The sequence below is a fragment of the Pyrenophora tritici-repentis genome, chromosome 7 (assembly GCF_003171515.1).
Source record: "Pyrenophora tritici-repentis strain M4 chromosome 7, whole genome shotgun sequence".
NCBI lineage: Eukaryota > Fungi > Ascomycota > Dothideomycetes > Pleosporales > Pleosporaceae > Pyrenophora > Pyrenophora tritici-repentis.
In genome coordinates this window covers 2,431,374-2,446,771 of record NC_089396.1, presented here as the reverse complement: position 1 = coordinate 2,446,771, position 15,398 = coordinate 2,431,374, and the positions used below count along the sequence as shown (strand labels likewise).

General features: G+C 50.1%; 7 protein-coding genes across 7 annotated transcripts; 5 read left to right on the top strand and 2 right to left on the bottom strand.

Moving 5' to 3' along the window:
* Positions 1-391: 391 nt before the first annotated feature.
* PtrM4_133380 (uncharacterized protein) lies at positions 392-1,828 on the top strand (the record flags this gene model as incomplete). The annotated part of the gene is made up of 2 exons (XM_066109125.1): positions 392-909; positions 1,039-1,828. 2 exons carry the CDS (start codon positions 392-394, stop codon positions 1,826-1,828), a joined length of 1,308 nt encoding a protein of 435 aa, XP_065961117.1.
* A 679-nt stretch (positions 1,829-2,507) lies between these two features.
* PtrM4_133370 (Gst, Glutathione S-transferase) lies at positions 2,508-3,227 on the top strand (the record flags this gene model as incomplete). Its single annotated transcript, XM_066109124.1, has 1 exon — positions 2,508-3,227. The coding sequence occupies one exon, from the start codon at positions 2,508-2,510 to the stop codon at positions 3,225-3,227; it is 720 nt and encodes a 239-aa protein (XP_065961116.1).
* Positions 3,228-3,821: 594 nt separating this feature from the next.
* PtrM4_133360 (uncharacterized protein) lies at positions 3,822-4,543 on the top strand (the record flags this gene model as incomplete). The annotated part of the gene is made up of 2 exons (XM_001941333.2): positions 3,822-4,015; positions 4,069-4,543. 2 exons carry the CDS (start codon positions 3,822-3,824, stop codon positions 4,541-4,543), a joined length of 669 nt encoding a protein of 222 aa, XP_001941368.2.
* A 514-nt stretch (positions 4,544-5,057) lies between these two features.
* On the bottom strand, positions 5,058-5,431 carry PtrM4_133350 (Atrophin-1 domain containing protein; the record flags this gene model as incomplete). Its single annotated transcript, XM_066109123.1, has 2 exons — positions 5,058-5,078; positions 5,195-5,431. The coding sequence occupies 2 exons, from the start codon at positions 5,429-5,431 to the stop codon at positions 5,058-5,060; spliced, it is 258 nt and encodes an 85-aa protein (XP_065961115.1).
* Positions 5,432-6,153: 722 nt separating this feature from the next.
* Positions 6,154-7,126, bottom strand: PtrM4_133340 (NUDIX-2 domain containing protein; the record flags this gene model as incomplete). Its single annotated transcript, XM_066109122.1, has 4 exons — positions 6,154-6,440; positions 6,495-6,742; positions 6,789-7,040; positions 7,086-7,126. The coding sequence occupies 4 exons, from the start codon at positions 7,124-7,126 to the stop codon at positions 6,154-6,156; spliced, it is 828 nt and encodes a 275-aa protein (XP_065961114.1).
* A 136-nt stretch (positions 7,127-7,262) lies between these two features.
* PtrM4_133330 (uncharacterized protein) lies at positions 7,263-8,630 on the top strand (the record flags this gene model as incomplete). The annotated part of the gene is made up of 5 exons (XM_066109121.1): positions 7,263-7,458; positions 7,502-7,883; positions 7,959-8,252; positions 8,321-8,554; positions 8,603-8,630. 5 exons carry the CDS (start codon positions 7,263-7,265, stop codon positions 8,628-8,630), a joined length of 1,134 nt encoding a protein of 377 aa, XP_065961113.1.
* A 464-nt stretch (positions 8,631-9,094) lies between these two features.
* Positions 9,095-13,272, top strand: PtrM4_133320 (DUF3433 domain containing protein; the record flags this gene model as incomplete). The annotated part of the gene is made up of 6 exons (XM_066109120.1): positions 9,095-9,194; positions 9,249-9,612; positions 9,665-10,292; positions 10,393-11,177; positions 11,223-11,428; positions 11,483-13,272. 6 exons carry the CDS (start codon positions 9,095-9,097, stop codon positions 13,270-13,272), a joined length of 3,873 nt encoding a protein of 1,290 aa, XP_065961112.1.
* Positions 13,273-15,398: the final 2,126 nt, after the last annotated feature.

The window sequence follows — 15,398 nt, the reverse complement described above, 5'->3', positions numbered from 1 at the left end:
TAGCCTTACGCGCCGCTACTAAATCAGTGCAACTTGCTATTCCTGCAGATGGAATACAAATGGCTATTTCACACGTGAATTTAGAATACCACACGCCGCGTTATAAAAGTGTGGTGTATATCCACATGTTTACGCACGTATAACCCTCAAAAAATCAATAAGCTACCACATAATGAAATCCGATACCCACTTCTGAGTCTTGAAAAGAAGAACAACTAAAAAGTAATGGATTTGGAAGAATACACGAGACTTCGTAAGCATACTCACGAAACGCATGGCTGAATGTTGCTGATAATCATCATGTGATAAGCAAACACGCAGGACAACTCATATACAGCCTCAACGCGGCAGAGATCCATGAGAACGCAAACCGAAATCTCAACTGATAGTCATGGCGACTCATCCCCTAATTGAAGTACTGAAACAACCATGGTCTGCGACTGCCCTTACGCCAGATCAGGAGCAAAGGGGAGCAGATGTGGCCAGTGCTAAAGAGCTTTGGAATAAGGTTATGCAAGATTTCCGCGCACGAAAGGACGAAATTACCAAAGACTTATTGGAAAAGGATAACGGGAATAATGAAAATGAAACACGCCATGTTGAGCAGCCATTCTGCTTCATGGATCTGCCCGGCGAGATACGCGACATGATCTATGACTTTAGTATACAGGACGATGCAGTCATGCGTCAGCGCCGAGTTCGTGAAGAGAGTTTCCGTAGATGCCTGTTGAACAGGTCCTTCGGCAGCCCATCTTGGTACCATATACGACAACATACCGCGCGTGCTAGAAAACAGGAGGACATAGAATATACCCGAGAGCAACTGGACAGAAAAAATGAATTGCGCAAGCTCCGCAAAGCCAAGAAGGAGAACGGATTAACTGATGGGTGTTGCGAAGCTTTTGAAAGGTACTGATTAGAATACAATATGTATATCCGCCGATGTGCACACGAAACGCATGATCATGACAGGATAGTGCATATGAACTCCAGAGGCAATCTATGCGATGATGTGCCCTTGCTCTCACTTGTTAACAGACAGATTTTTCATGACACCTTTTACCTTTACTACTCCAGAAAGCGCGAGGGGCTATGGTTTACGTGGACAGTCAAGAACCTGGACTTCTTTCATTTCCTTCGCTTCTGGCAGTCGCTCATGACGCGTGGGGACCACTCAGTGGAGATAAAGCCCGAGGAGGTGCATCTAAAGTTTGTCGACGAAAACGAAATGAAGGATATAGTTCTACATGACCGAAAGTTCGAAAACGTCAAAAGACTTGTGGAACTGCACTGGCTGGAAGGCTTTCCTCTGTGGGGTCGTCTTACTGGCTGTACCGACTTTGAGGATGACAGGGGCCCATTCTTCGACTGGATGTATTCGGTTCGCCAGATCGTGGCACTCTACCGCGTCAATCGTGAGACGTGGAAGAGTCATTCCATCAAACATCTCCGTAAATGTGAGGATCTGGACGACGATGAATCACTAGAGACAAATTTTCCGGCACTAGCAGACGTTGAGCTCGTCGAGAAAATCATTGACATGCTATGCTACGCAATTGAGTACAACCTGGGATATAGAGGCAACTATACGCTCTTGGGTCGTGACGGTAAAGAATGTGACAAGGACGTCTTCAAGGTCTTTTGGTATAAGCGCAATCATCGCAAGATTGCTCTAGAAAGGGAACATGCTTTTGTGCATCATGTGCGCCAGTATCGCAACAAGATCGACAAAGAGCTAAGAGATCTACTTGGAGAGACATATGGTGAGTGGGAAAGGCTCGCAGATGACATGAGCTATACCGAGCTTTTTCCAGCTTGGATCTTGTGATTGGCTTTGGGTTCGCATGACCAGGAAGAGAGCCATTCCGGTGACTCTCGATATTAACGTCAAGCTGGAACTGATAGTGTCAATACAAGCCATTTATTATCTGTTTTGGTGTCTGATATATATGGCCAAGAGATGATTTGCCATGTTTCGGTCTGGACAATGCGGTTTGTGAAAACCTTGATGCCTAGGTACGTAGAAGAAACCTAGCACACCACAGATGAAGGCAACAGCGAAGGGCTCTCTATTATCGGTCTCTAGTTCAACTGTGTTCATGCGATATATCCGCAAAATCCGCATTTAGTCTCGGTGATGTCTGACTGGACCAATCAACGAGAGCAGTAGTGCCTCGGCCGAAGCTCACGTGACAGAGATTGTCAGCATCAAGCATGGTCTACCGAATCGGGAAGTCCAGGCCGTCTGTCTCGGAGATGCGCTGTAGGTGCCTAGAGGCCGCTTAGGTATAGCAAAGAATCTGGAATCATTATAATCCAAGACTGAGGCTTCATTCTCCACCTTTAACCCAGCGATGCCGAATCGGAAAGAGCGGAGCTCATCGTCATACTTCTTGCCGGATGTGTCGATCACCGAGTAGATTCGAATAACTAGACGCAGTCGCAACACATACACATACCTTAATCTTCTTACCTCCACAAACCTCAATACATTACCAGGCATCAACATGGCGTCCCCAAAACTCATAGTACATCATCTTCAGGTCGGCCAAGGCGAGCGCATCCCATGGCTTCTCGAGGAACTCGATATCCCATACGAGTTGAAACTCTACAAGCGCGCATCTCTCCTCGCACCACCTGAGCTCAAGGCAATCTACCCCATGGGCGCAGCACCCGTTCTCGAAGACCACACAGATGCCAGCAATCCCATCAAACTTGCAGAGACTGGTGCCATCTGCGAGTACGTCATCCACAAGTACGCCAATGGACGACTGGCTCTCGGACCGCAGCACAAGAACTTTGCCGACTACCTTTATTGGTTCCACTTCGCAAACGCTTCGCTGCTATCTGGACTTTACAGGAGAACCATGTCCCGTGGTATGGTCGGCGAAGAGGACCCCAGATACAAGAACAACGACAATCGTGTTCATATTGCGCTAAACCATATCAACAACCAACTTCTCAGCAACACTTGGCTCGCCGGCGATGAGTTTACTGCTGCGGACATCATGAATGGCTGGTGCTTCACCACGATGCGGAAGTTTGAGTCAATCGACTTGACCGACTACCAAGGCATCATGGCGTGGCTGGGACGCGTGGGACAACGTGAGGCCTATAGACGCGCCATGGGCAAGTCTGACCCAGACCTCGACATAGATTTGGGACTCACCGCGAAGGGTCCGCGGCTCGATGAGACGTGGGAGAAGGCTATGGCGATGAAGCCGTAAGTCTTTCGTGCGGGGTGCTGGAGATGTGTGGCTGATGGTAGTAGGAGAAGGGAGAAGCTGTGAATAAGAATTACGGCCTTGTATACATATCAACCCTACTTAGCAATGAACGACTACTCCTAATCATATCACGCCCTGGTGGTGATGTTGGATAAAGCAGCAGAGGGTGCATCGGAACCAGCCGGCAGCGTCTTGCCGGATCCACTTTGAAGCGAGCGCTCAGGTACGTACGACAACACGCCATGTCGCCAACCACATCACGGCCACCTGATCAGTCACACCACTTAATCGGCCCCGAAACGCGTCGCATCATCATCGACATAGTCATGTAGTTACCATAATCAGGTACCGTCGCGTGACCATGACCTGCAATCGAAATAGCCATGGCGAGCGGGGTTCCACCAAACAGGCAGTGGTACAATGAGATCACATAAAGCCTTGCTGACCCCTCACGGGAGAGCACCTCCGCATTCTGCGAATAGCTACATATACAGCTCCCAGCTCTGAAGAACCTTGAATCTCGTTCACTCTGCTTCAATTGAAGTCTACTTTACTGCTCAACTACTATTCTACCTCCAGCTACAGCTTCTCGATATGGCAGCAAAGTACTCCCGTCGGCCCAGCTACCTGGAAGGCCCGCTTTCCCCTTCCATTATCCCCGATCTTGCGATCCTACCCCAGCCCCTCCCTGCAGACAAGCTCCCCTGTGGACAGCTCGTGTCCAAGACATCCAAGCATACACCCAAGGTGCTCGAGGACCGCGACTACGACGACATAGGCACACGATGGTACGGTAATTCCCATCCCGAACCTATAATGCTCTCTACTGACCTTGTTTCAGGTACAAAGACGTCATCTTCTTCAACGCCGACAACGGCCACTTTGTCGAAAGCTTCGGTGGCACCCACCTCCTACAGAAACCACTCGACAAGGGTACTGAAGCCGGCACCATTGAGGCAGATGAACAAAGCGTCCGTCTACTCAAGGATGCAGAGGCTGCTTTGAAGAAAGTTTGGAAGGACGAAGAAGCTCGGAAGTGGATCAAGGAACAGGATGAAGCCGGCTTTGTGGTCGCTCATCGCAAAGTCTCCAACGCCAGCTACAAGCGTGCTCGGCTCGTGGACATCGGTAATAACAACTGGGAGGTTGTGCGCGAAGTTGGGGGCGAGGATACGTCGGGAAAGCGGAGGGACTCGGGCTTGCCGGTAGAGACGAACAGTAAGTGGGATGTTGTTGGGGTTGTGGTAAGAAAAATTATCGTTGATGGTGATGATGTTAAGCTTGGGGAGGAGTTGGGTGCTCAGTACTGGAGCTGAGTATAGTGCTCTCAAGTCCCTTTTGTTAGTGTCGGCGTTGAGAGCATGGATGGCTGAGATGTCTTCGTTCTAGCGTGTATGTAACTACTATGAAGACGATTAAAAATGTTTGACACTCTGAGTCTTATTGTGTCACGTCTAGAGAAGGTGTGCCTTGGACTGTGTATACTGTACGATGCCTGGCGTCTACATCCATGATATCGTACTTGAGAGTGAGGTGTTCTTAAAGTCAGTGCTTGGAAATCAGACATGTTGGGTGTATCTTTAGCTAACGAACCGGAGTGGATGATTCTGTGGTTGGGCTTCTACATTTTCTCAGCCCAATACTTTGCGAGCACAAGGGTAAAATAAGTCCCGCAATTCAATGTCATCGAAAAAACCTCTGGGTCAACCATCTTTTCTACCATATACCGCGATCATCAAACTTGCACGAAACCAAACAAGTAAAAAGAGCCAAATTTCAGACAAACTCTCCCCTCCCCGTTACTCCCCACTCCCCACTCCCCATACCAAACTAGATGGTTTCCTGATCTTTCTAAAATCGACAACAAAATGCCCATTAGTCTTTTTCCAGACATGCGGGCAGCGATACTTCAAGTCGGCTATGCTCGTAGCCAGAGCTTCGGCGCACTCGTACCATGGTGTACCGACTATCTCGGGTAGGCAACGCTCGCACACGGGTTTCTCATAGGCAAATTTTTCGCCTACGTCCTTGGATATGGCCTGCGATACAGTCCATCGGCCACACGCGCCGACGCATATGATCTGGTACTCGCTGGTGGGTGGCGAGGTCAAGGGTGGCAAGTCGTAGGTGGGTTTCTTCTTTTCTTTCGTGGCGGAGGTGGTGAGTGCGATGGTAAGGACGGTGAGAATGGAGCTGAACTTCATTGTTGCGTTCTATGAAGGGGGTTAGTGGGTGGTTGTTTGCGGAGGGAGTGGAGTTGCAGTACTTTTGGGAGTAGTTGTTGGATGTGGTGTTTGAATATTCGTTCGTGGTGGTTTCGATGGGTTGTCTCTGGTAGAAGAGATGGAGACGATGATGTGGGAATGGGATATATTCGATCTGGGATAGAAAAGGTAAAGTAAGTGTTGAAGGGGAACTGAGGACTTTATGTGTAGTTCGCTAGACTAGGGGTATTGTACCATGGGAGGTAAGAGTGAAAAAGCTTGGTAGAGTTCTCGTCAAAATCATGTACCATGTTGGATATTCTTTTGGCAAAATTACCAGTAACGCTCGGCATTTGCACCACAGACTTCTGGTTGTGCTTGTAATATATGGGAGCAGTGTAGAGAAATGATGAGCTTATGACCCTGCTTCCGTGCGTGGCATCTCGTCTCCACCTCAACGCCCAATCTCTCACCAATCCTTACCCCTAATACGTAGCAAATACAGTGCGAACTGAACCCTGTGACATACAGTTCCTTCAACCACTGCTTGGAAACACAGTAGCCATGTGCTCTTAGCGCAATCAATTTTCATGCCTATTACCCTATTACTGAGATCACAGCAACAAGAGTAGTCCAGCTTGCCGGCTCCTATGGTTCGTGCACTGAACGTCGTGTATGTTTCGGCCGATGGAATAGTCGAAAATAAAATCAACCAGAAGTGTCTAGGAGAGTGTGATGTCGCTACCAGTACCATCTCCGTTCTGCTCCATTCTGACATCATCTCCATCTCCTCCTGCTAGGACTTTTGTTTGGGGATGATATCCGTCGGGTGCGCCTGAACCAGGTGTGCAAGCAGCGACGTTGCCCTTTTCGTCGACAAACTCAAAGTTGTAGCGGGATAGAAGGTGCGGAATGGCCGACAGTTGGGGTCCATAACGTGCGGTGTTATCATACAGTTCGAATAGCGGGACAGCCAGGAGTTTCATGTTCTTGGGGACGCTCAAAACCTCTGCCAATTGTTAGTGCCAATAATAGTAGTAAAAGAGTGAGTAAGCCAACATACTGCTACGTGGAAGCTGGATGAAGTAGAGCTTCTTGCACTCTTTTGGCCTGGTGACGTGCGCGGGTATGAAGGGATACATAAACGTCTCGAAATTGGGGCGCCACCATTGCGCCAGTGTGTCGCCAACTACCCACTCGTCGTTGACACCCTCGCCAGTGAATTGCGTACCGACGGGTGCGAGGCGCTCGTTCAGCCTTGCCTTGAAGCCCTCAATCTCGTCGTCTTCGGCACGGAGATAATCGCCGGGGCTACAACATATAAGCACTACTCTGATCGAAAGCCCGGACTACTTACAGCTTGAAGAAGGCGTTTGCGATCTGCAGCATGAGTATGTGCGGGTGGTTGTGCTCGTGACACACTAGGATGCCCTCGCATGTGCGTCGCATACCATGCTCTGCGTAGTGTTCTTCGAGTCGCTTCAATCGCGCAAGTACAGACGGATCTTCCTCTGGCTGGCCATCCTTGGTTCCGAACGTGTAGTTGCTGAGAGGGAACAGGCGGATGGTCTTGGGTTGATTACCGTTGAAGTCCTTGGGAATGACGGGTCTATCTTAATTAGCTTAGAAGATACACTTATGTTGCTAGACTTACGGGTATGAGCTTTGGGAAGCTTCCTTCACTATTGTGGACATTTTGTCTGTTATTGGGTGTGAATAGTTCGAGTTGCTTGCGACATCGCGACAGTCGAGCGGCCGCGGCAAGCTTGCAGGGATTCCACTTAGGGCTGTCTCGCTAGCACGTGACCGTGCACGGCTCTGTCCCCCACAGATGTCAGCATTGCTGACTACTCCATCTTTGGTCGCACCTACCTTGCTAAAGACGCCGCATTGGGTATCGGGACTTTTGACGACGTCAGAACTTGCTTACCACTTCCATCACGCTCGGCGCGGCCACCCCAACATTCTTGAGATTCACCACTTCCTCTGCAGCATCAAAGCGATGCAAACGGCATTAGTCACTGGCGGTAAAGAGTCCTCAAAGCGTTCAATGCTGCTGGCTGACCCAAGGTGAAGCCAGCGGTCTACTCGGCCGTCAAGTGCAGCGAGAGTTCCTCTTGGACGGTTGGAAGTCCGTTGGTACTGGCTTGAGCCGCATCGCGTCACCTGATGTTGTCAGGCTTGACATTTTGAATGAGAAAGAGATCGAAACTGTGCTAGATAATACTAAACCGGATGTCGTTGTTCATTGCGCTGCGAACCGCTTCCCGGACTCATGTACGGCGAATCCAGAAGCAGCCAGGAAACTCAATATAGACTCCAGCCGAGCATTGGCCGAAGCTACCACCTCTAGAGATATCTTTCTCATATATCTCTCAACCGACTATGTCTTTTCAGGCCGACCTGGAGACGCGCCTTACAATACGGATTCTACACCTAGTCCTCCAAATCTGTAAGTGATATCACAGGCTAGGTCTCCCAAGCTGCTAGTCTACAGCAGTGTAGAGGGAGCTCACAGCAATCTTAGATACGGCCAGACCAAGCTTGAAGGCGAACAAGCCGTTCTCGATGTCGCAAGAAAGGCTGGTACGAAGAACAAAGTTGTTGTTCTTCGAGTCCCCATCCTGTACGGCTCTTGCGATGAGCCCAAGGAAAGCGCAGTCAATATCCTCATGTCGCAGCTGTGGAGTGCCCAACAAATTCAAGACAGCCAGCCTAAGGTCCAGGTAGATGATTACGCGCTTCGATACCCAACGAATACCCAAGATGTTGGCAGAGTATGTCGCGATATTGCGAAGCTATATCTTGATCCAGTCAATGCGTAAGCCAGCCCACAACTACGATAAAGTATTTCCATACACAGTCGGGATATACTGATGCGCCTAACAGAGATCGAGAGCTTCCTGGCATTCTCCAATTCAGTTCTGAGGATCGGATGACGAAGTGGCAGATCTGCCAGACTTTTGCCGATATCATGGGCCTGCCACTTGATAACATGGCGCCCTCCAAACCTGATGTCGAACCAAAAGACGGCACTATCAGGCCTTACGACTGCCATCTCGATACTAGCGCATTGAAAGAGCTAGGAATTGATGTATCAACTGTCGACTTCCGCGCATGGTGGTAGGTGCATATACACGCCTGTAACTAACATCGCTCACAAGCTTACAGGAGACGCGAAGTTGGGGCTTTCCGTTAAAGTACACATTGCACCAACTACCCATGGCCGTTGATAGTATGCTGTGCTTCTGTAAGGCGCGACGCGAGGCTGACATCGCGATGTGGGTCTCAAGGCGTGTCCCACCTGAAGCCACCCGTGCCTAGATCATTTCCTCAACAGTACAGCTGTTACCCACTTCCCGCGTATTTTAAGCCTCGCATGGGAACGCAGGAACTGCACTGCATCGTTGTGTTCCGAGGATGCGGTTCCCGTCCGAATTAGGGTTGCTGTCGCTAAATGATTTGGTACGACTGAACTATGCGGCGCAGTCTCGCGCCTTGAGATTTGAGGGCGCCTACCGGTATGCTCCACGAACACGTTCTTAAGTATCTATCCTGTCATCATGTTAGAATGTCTTTTTGTATTCAAGACGAATTTGTTTCCGGGTTCCCTTGCATCGTGCCGCTTTTTCTTACTCGCTGCGGCGTTCTCTTTTCTTTACAATGGCATCCGATGCGTCAGTAGCGCCCGTGGCGCATACGATCGGGCCTAAGAAGTCAAACACCATCATTTCGATCTTTACGCGCAGCTCAGGGGATCAACGTATGCTACCACTAAAGCAATTCCACGAATCCCATGATGTTAACAAATGAATAGCTACCAAAACTTGGAAGCCAGCGGCGCTACGTACACCAGTTCTCATATTGACGATCGCGATATGTTGGTCGTTGATCGCAGTCCTACAATTCCTACTTCACAAAAGCCAACATGACAGTGGCATCATCTTCGCGCCGCGCATCAGTGACCTGCCTATTAGTCGCACCTTTTTGTACCTTTACTTTCCCACGGTTCTCTCTGTAATTTTCAGCATGTATTGGGCATGGATCGACTTGGATACGAAGCGTATGGAGCCGTACTATCAGCTGAGTAAAGATGAAGGAGCTCTTGGAAAGGACTCTTTATTGCTCCAGTATCCTTTTGACTTTCTTCCCCTCGTTCCGATGAAAGCTGCCAGAGACCGGTCAGTATAAAACACTTCCGCAAAACTTGCCGCGCCATACTGACCATTGCAGACACTGGCCAGTATTTTGGGCGTCTATTGCTGTTGTACTTGTGACCTGGGGACTAGTGCCTACACAAGCTGGTATATTTTCCGTCAAGCAAGTTACACGCACTACGAATGCAACCTTCGCCTTTTCAAATTCATCTGTTCCTTCAGTAGAACAGGCTCGTACCTTGACTCTTCGTTATGCTCAGTCAACGTATGGAATTGCAGCTCTCAACGAGACACTGCCTCCTTTCATGGCTCGCAATTACACGCTTCGGCCATTTGCGCAGACTGGTGCCTCCTTGGATGCAGACGCCAGCGGGAAAACGCCAAACCGAAGTACCTGGACTGCTGCAACCACCATGTATTTCATGGATCTATATTGCGAAAACGTTTCACACAAAGCCGACAATTCCGAAGACGTGTTTTTTGTCAGCAATTCAGGCTGCAATTTCACGCTTGGCCTTACCGGGAATCTGACCAGAGGTGAAAACCCAAACCAAGGTATGGAGGGAGACACCTTATCTATCAAGAAGTACATGGGCATGTATGTCGGTTATAGCGATCCGAATGGATTTTCGGATTATTCGCTAGACTGGGCATGCCCGAAGAACCAAAGCAGCATTTTCTACGCTGCGTTTCAAGAGAACAAGGTACGCCGAGCGACATGCATCTTCATTTGTGCTCGCACTCAATCACCAATCTTCGGAAGATGACTTCGTTCCAACAACTACGCTGATACTAGGGGAACAGGAACGAGAGGAAGATCCTCCGCAAGATGTGACGGCAGTGTACTGCCAGCCTCGTTACCACCAGCAAGCGGTTTCTGCTACTGTCGACGCGCTTACGCAAAAGCCAATTGCTGTGAAACCAATGGGAGACGTACAGGCGCTCGCAACAGGAATTTTCAATAGCTCAACCTTTGAGACACTTCTAACATCTGGCTCTCTGGGCAACGAGGTCCGAAGCGATATCTTGCCAGCAAAATCAGCACCCAGCTACGTCGACATTATCGCGGGTAGTGAACTCAGTCAGACCAGCGGACCTAATGGCATTGCGACTGTCCAGCCGATGGTCGGTTTAGCTGTTGCGGCCGGAAATAGATCACTGGAGGACTACCTCGATTGGCAGGTGTTGAGTAAATCGTATGCGGACGCATATCGCCTCATATTCGCTCGAGCTATGGTGGAAGTCCTCAATGCATCGTCGGCGGAGGCATTGAATACGTCAGATAGCACTTTCGGGCAGCAAAAGGTAACGACAGAGGCCGTTGTGCTCGAACCGGTGTTCGTCTACATTGTAGAAGGCTTTCTCGGAGTCGTATCGCTTTGTACTATCGCTTTGCTGTACCTTACGTTCACACGGAAGAGGAACCTTTGCTCGAATCCCAGTACGATTGCCAGCATCATGTCGTTGGTAGCGGACTGCCAACCCTTACTGGCTGACTTTCAAAGCTTGGACTGCTGCACCATGGATGAGATAAGAGACTTGATTGGAGAAAAGAGGTACAAACTTTTTGATGATGGCTCTCAACCTGGGTATGTTCAAATGATGTTCTACCGAAGACGGTACTGATTCCTTAGCATCGTTGAATATGCCCAATCTCTTGATGGGCTTGGGGATCCGATCCCGACCACGACAGTGCCTTCTCGACAGAACACAAGCGCAGAAATTGCGAAACCCGTTAGACCATCTGAGTTTAGCATATGGATGGCTTTTCTGTTGGTGAGCCTGTTTACAGCGCTCGTCGTCACACTCGCCATCCTTTTCGCAAAAGCAAAGCTACAGGGTAGATCATGCTTTACCAGTTTTGAGTACGTCTTACTAATTCGTGTATGTATAGGTCTCCCTCTTCCGTCCTCGAACTCGCTCGTACAGAACATCCTCGAAAATTACCTGCCTACTGCTATTGCCACACTCATTGAGCCCATCTGGTTGCTTTTGAATAGGCTACTGTGTATGCTGCAGCCTCTCGAAGAACTTCAAAACTGCGACGCCCACGCAAAGAACTCCATTGATCTCGACTACAGTTCTTTACCTCCGCAGCTAGCCCTCTTCAAGGCCTTGCGCTCAAAGCACTTGGTTCTTGCTTCTGTTTGTGCAATGGCACTGCTTGCAAATTTGCTTGCAATTAGTCTCTCGGGTCTTTTCAACCAAGCCACGGTCGACATTCGGCATTCAACGATGTTCAAGTCTCCCCTTGATCTCAAATTCGTGCCCATCAATGGAACTATTGGACCCGACCCTTCGCAGCAAATATTTGGATCTATGCAGACTTCCGGAGCTTACATGGGTGGCGACGGACAAGACCAATTTCTTGTCTCCGAATCGAACTACACGAGAGGCACCCCACTGCCTGCATGGACAGATGACAAGTTGTTCTACCAACCGTTTCTACCAGACCACAATATCCCGATCAATGGCAGTGTCTTCGAGGGTGTAACAAAAGCCTTTGGCGCTGAGCTAGATTGCTCAAAGCTCGAAATTGGCAACTCTTTCCAGGCCGGGCTCGAATTTTACACCAACAGCATTACCGCTATAGTACCATCAGTCAACATCACGGTCACTTCAGGCTCGTCTCGGTTCCAATGCACTGGACTTCCCAACACGCTGTTGAGACCTGGAGGTATCGGCAGCGGCTGTGCTCGGGGCCCTAGTGCAGCCGAACTTGTCCTGTTGCTGAAACCCAAAAACTACAATGCCACACGTGCAGAGGTAGAGGCGTGTAGGCAGAACGTCGTGCTTGGGTGGCTTAGGAGTACTCGAGACTGCAGAGATATCCACCCTCAGCCTCTCACATCGGCAAACGCTACATTTATGCAGTGCAAACCCCGATGGATTACTGGTACAGCCAGGATACGCGTTGATGCGGACGGCCGACTTCGAGAGAAAGCCAAGGACCTACACTTGAAGACCGTCGCGGATGCCGACACCAATACCTTGGGGCAGATTTTCAGCAATGACCCTGTAAACTTGATAGGACAATCTAGTTTGTACCTTTTCCAAGGCCATAGCCCTGGTTGGCACAACGACTCCTTCGCCGACGATTTCCTAAACTACTTCGTCGTTCGCGCTGCGAACAATAGCGACATGATCAACAACACTCTCGCCGTGCCGACTTTCGACATGCTTACCGGCCCGGTCAACAAAGCATACTCAAGCCTCTTTGCCATATGGCTTGGTGTTAACAAGAACCGCCTCCTCGTAACGAATACTAAGCAACTGCAATCTGCCATCGAAGGCTGGATAATAGATCCAGAGAAACGTGTCTTCGTATCAACCCCGATGTTTGCCATTTCTGAGGCTATCCTTGGCACGTACATAATAGTTGCTGTCTTAGTCTACATGCGCCGACCAGGCCAGTACTTGCCACGTTTACCAACGTCTATTGCTTCTCTCGTAGCGCTCTTTGCTGCAAGCAGTGCCGTCCAAGACATGCAAAACACATCACATCTCAACAGGAAAGGCCGCGCACAGCATTTGAGAGAGCTGGATACAAGGTACGGATACGGAAGCTTCATCGGAGGGGGAGATGGGCGTGTCCACATTGGTATTGAAAGGACACCCTTCATCAGGCGGCGAACTAAAACTACGTGGTTTGAGAAGAAACTGCCCTTGTTCCGCAAGCCATAACTAGGGATTCGGCCGACGGCCGACGGCCGGATATGCGTGTGTTTTAGAGCAACCACATGTTTGCAGTAGCGCCTTTCGGACCAAACAGCGGCGTCAGAAAAGAAATCTGGGCACAGAAAAGAAAGGTGAATCGAAAATGCTGCGACCTGTAGTTCTCCGCGGTTGCCCCTAGCGATTGCAGACGCTCGCGATCTAGCTTGCATGTTGTAGTTCGTGCCTGCAGATGAGGCATGTCCAAGGGTGGATCAAAGTCTGTTCATCGCCATGATATACGGCCCTAAACTCGCCTCAATGAATTTTGTTATGACGTTCAATTTCTGGCGCTTTCTCTTCGTATTGCATAGTCTCGAAAGGAAGATCAGAGCTGTCTCCTTTAGTCTCTATAGGTCATACATTTTATCGAAGTGGCAACACGAGCAAGGGTCACAGGCTTGCGTGTGGAACGCGCGGACTGAGCGGGGAAGGCGGATAGTCAAGCCTTTCTGGGCCTACAGTAAAGGCAGCTGTAGTACTGAAATTGGGCGTGTTCAGACTCACTGTAGATGCAGACGTTCTTGAGACACAACTTGTCACAGTCCAGGTGGGATCAGAGTGCTTTTCGGGTTTTGCAACAAGATGCGCTCAAGCCCATGTGCTTGGAAAAGCGAGAGGAAGCCTAGAGCTATGGAGCGCAGCGATGCCTCTCATCTGTCTCTTGGTCAGGAAGGATGTGTCGACTATCCGCTCCCAAAGTTCGGACTACTACCCTTGACTCCATCTGTAGCAAGAATGTGCGCCCAGGTCAACCTCTGACAACTGCGCCGTCTCTCACACTACCCTCAACAACAACACTGAACTCGTCTGGCAAATGGAGACCCCAGCGGTTTTCATAAACCGCGCAGTTTCAGAAGTTTAAACACGATGAATGACAGGCAAGGTGGGTCGCGATAGGCGGCGAGCATACAGCGGTTTTGTTTCGCACTGTTGGCGTTCTCAAGTTGCAGCTGGCGATGGACTGGCAGATGCCTGTAGGCTATAGGGCGCCCGAAACCAAGCCTCACAAGCCTTTTTGGTCTCCACCTACTCGCTTCGTCCAGCAAAGCCATGGATTAGTTGTGGGTTGTTTGCGCGTCCAGAAATTTGGTGAAACAAGCTGGAGTTTGTGTACACCCAATGGCCAGCAAAAGCGATGAGGGTCTGAGAACGACGGCGCTTTTCCAATCGCGAGGTGGCGGACGATCACTTGACCAGTCGGTACCTAGTGAGGCCGCGGGTCGCTGCCGCCGGATCTTGACAATTACGCCACCACACTAACTAACCACAGCCACGCTCTCTCGGTGTCTTGCTTCCGCCCAAGCTACGCTGACTTGCTTCCATCGTCTACACCGACACCATGCCGACCACGTTGTGGCACAGCCGCCTGGATACGAGGTGCCTCGCCTTCTCCGCATTACGTCGATCACTCAGATTAGCAACTTTTGCACAATGCCATGGAGGAACCGACCCGCCGGCAATAATACAGGCCTGATATACCATTAACAGGAGCAGGAGGTAACGGTGACAACGGCTAAAAGAAATGGGGCGCCAAAAAAAGACATCACACACGAGGAGGGATACCCACGCTGCGACGCATGAAGTACGATGTCATAGATGCGGCCTGGCGCAAGGCCCTGCAATCAAAGATGTCTTTCATCAGTCTGCTTGCTATGCGGACGGTTGCTAGCAGTCGAGCTTGCGCCCGTGTCGCATAGACGGCGGTTACTGTCCTCTGCCTGCTGCGTGACCTGGCAGATATCGGCATCGTGCCACCTGGTTTGTTCACGGACGAGACATGAGAGCCAGTCCAGGTGTGCGTCGAGATGAGCGTGGCACCCAATAGGACGCTCCGCAGCCTACTCTTGGAAAGAAGGTCGACGTTTCAGCTTCAACAAGCGATCTGCATCTCGACACATGGCCAGCCTGGGCCGCTTTAGGGTTATCGATAGGCCAGGATTCCACATTGCCCCTGCATAACCCACAGGCCGCCGGCACAAACTTCAAACCCGTCACTACACCCCTGCCTCAAGCCTCGCACGAAGTGGCTTCCCAACTGGGTCCATCTCCGCTCTTTTGTTTCATAGACAATTGTCCTGTCCTGGCCATACGGC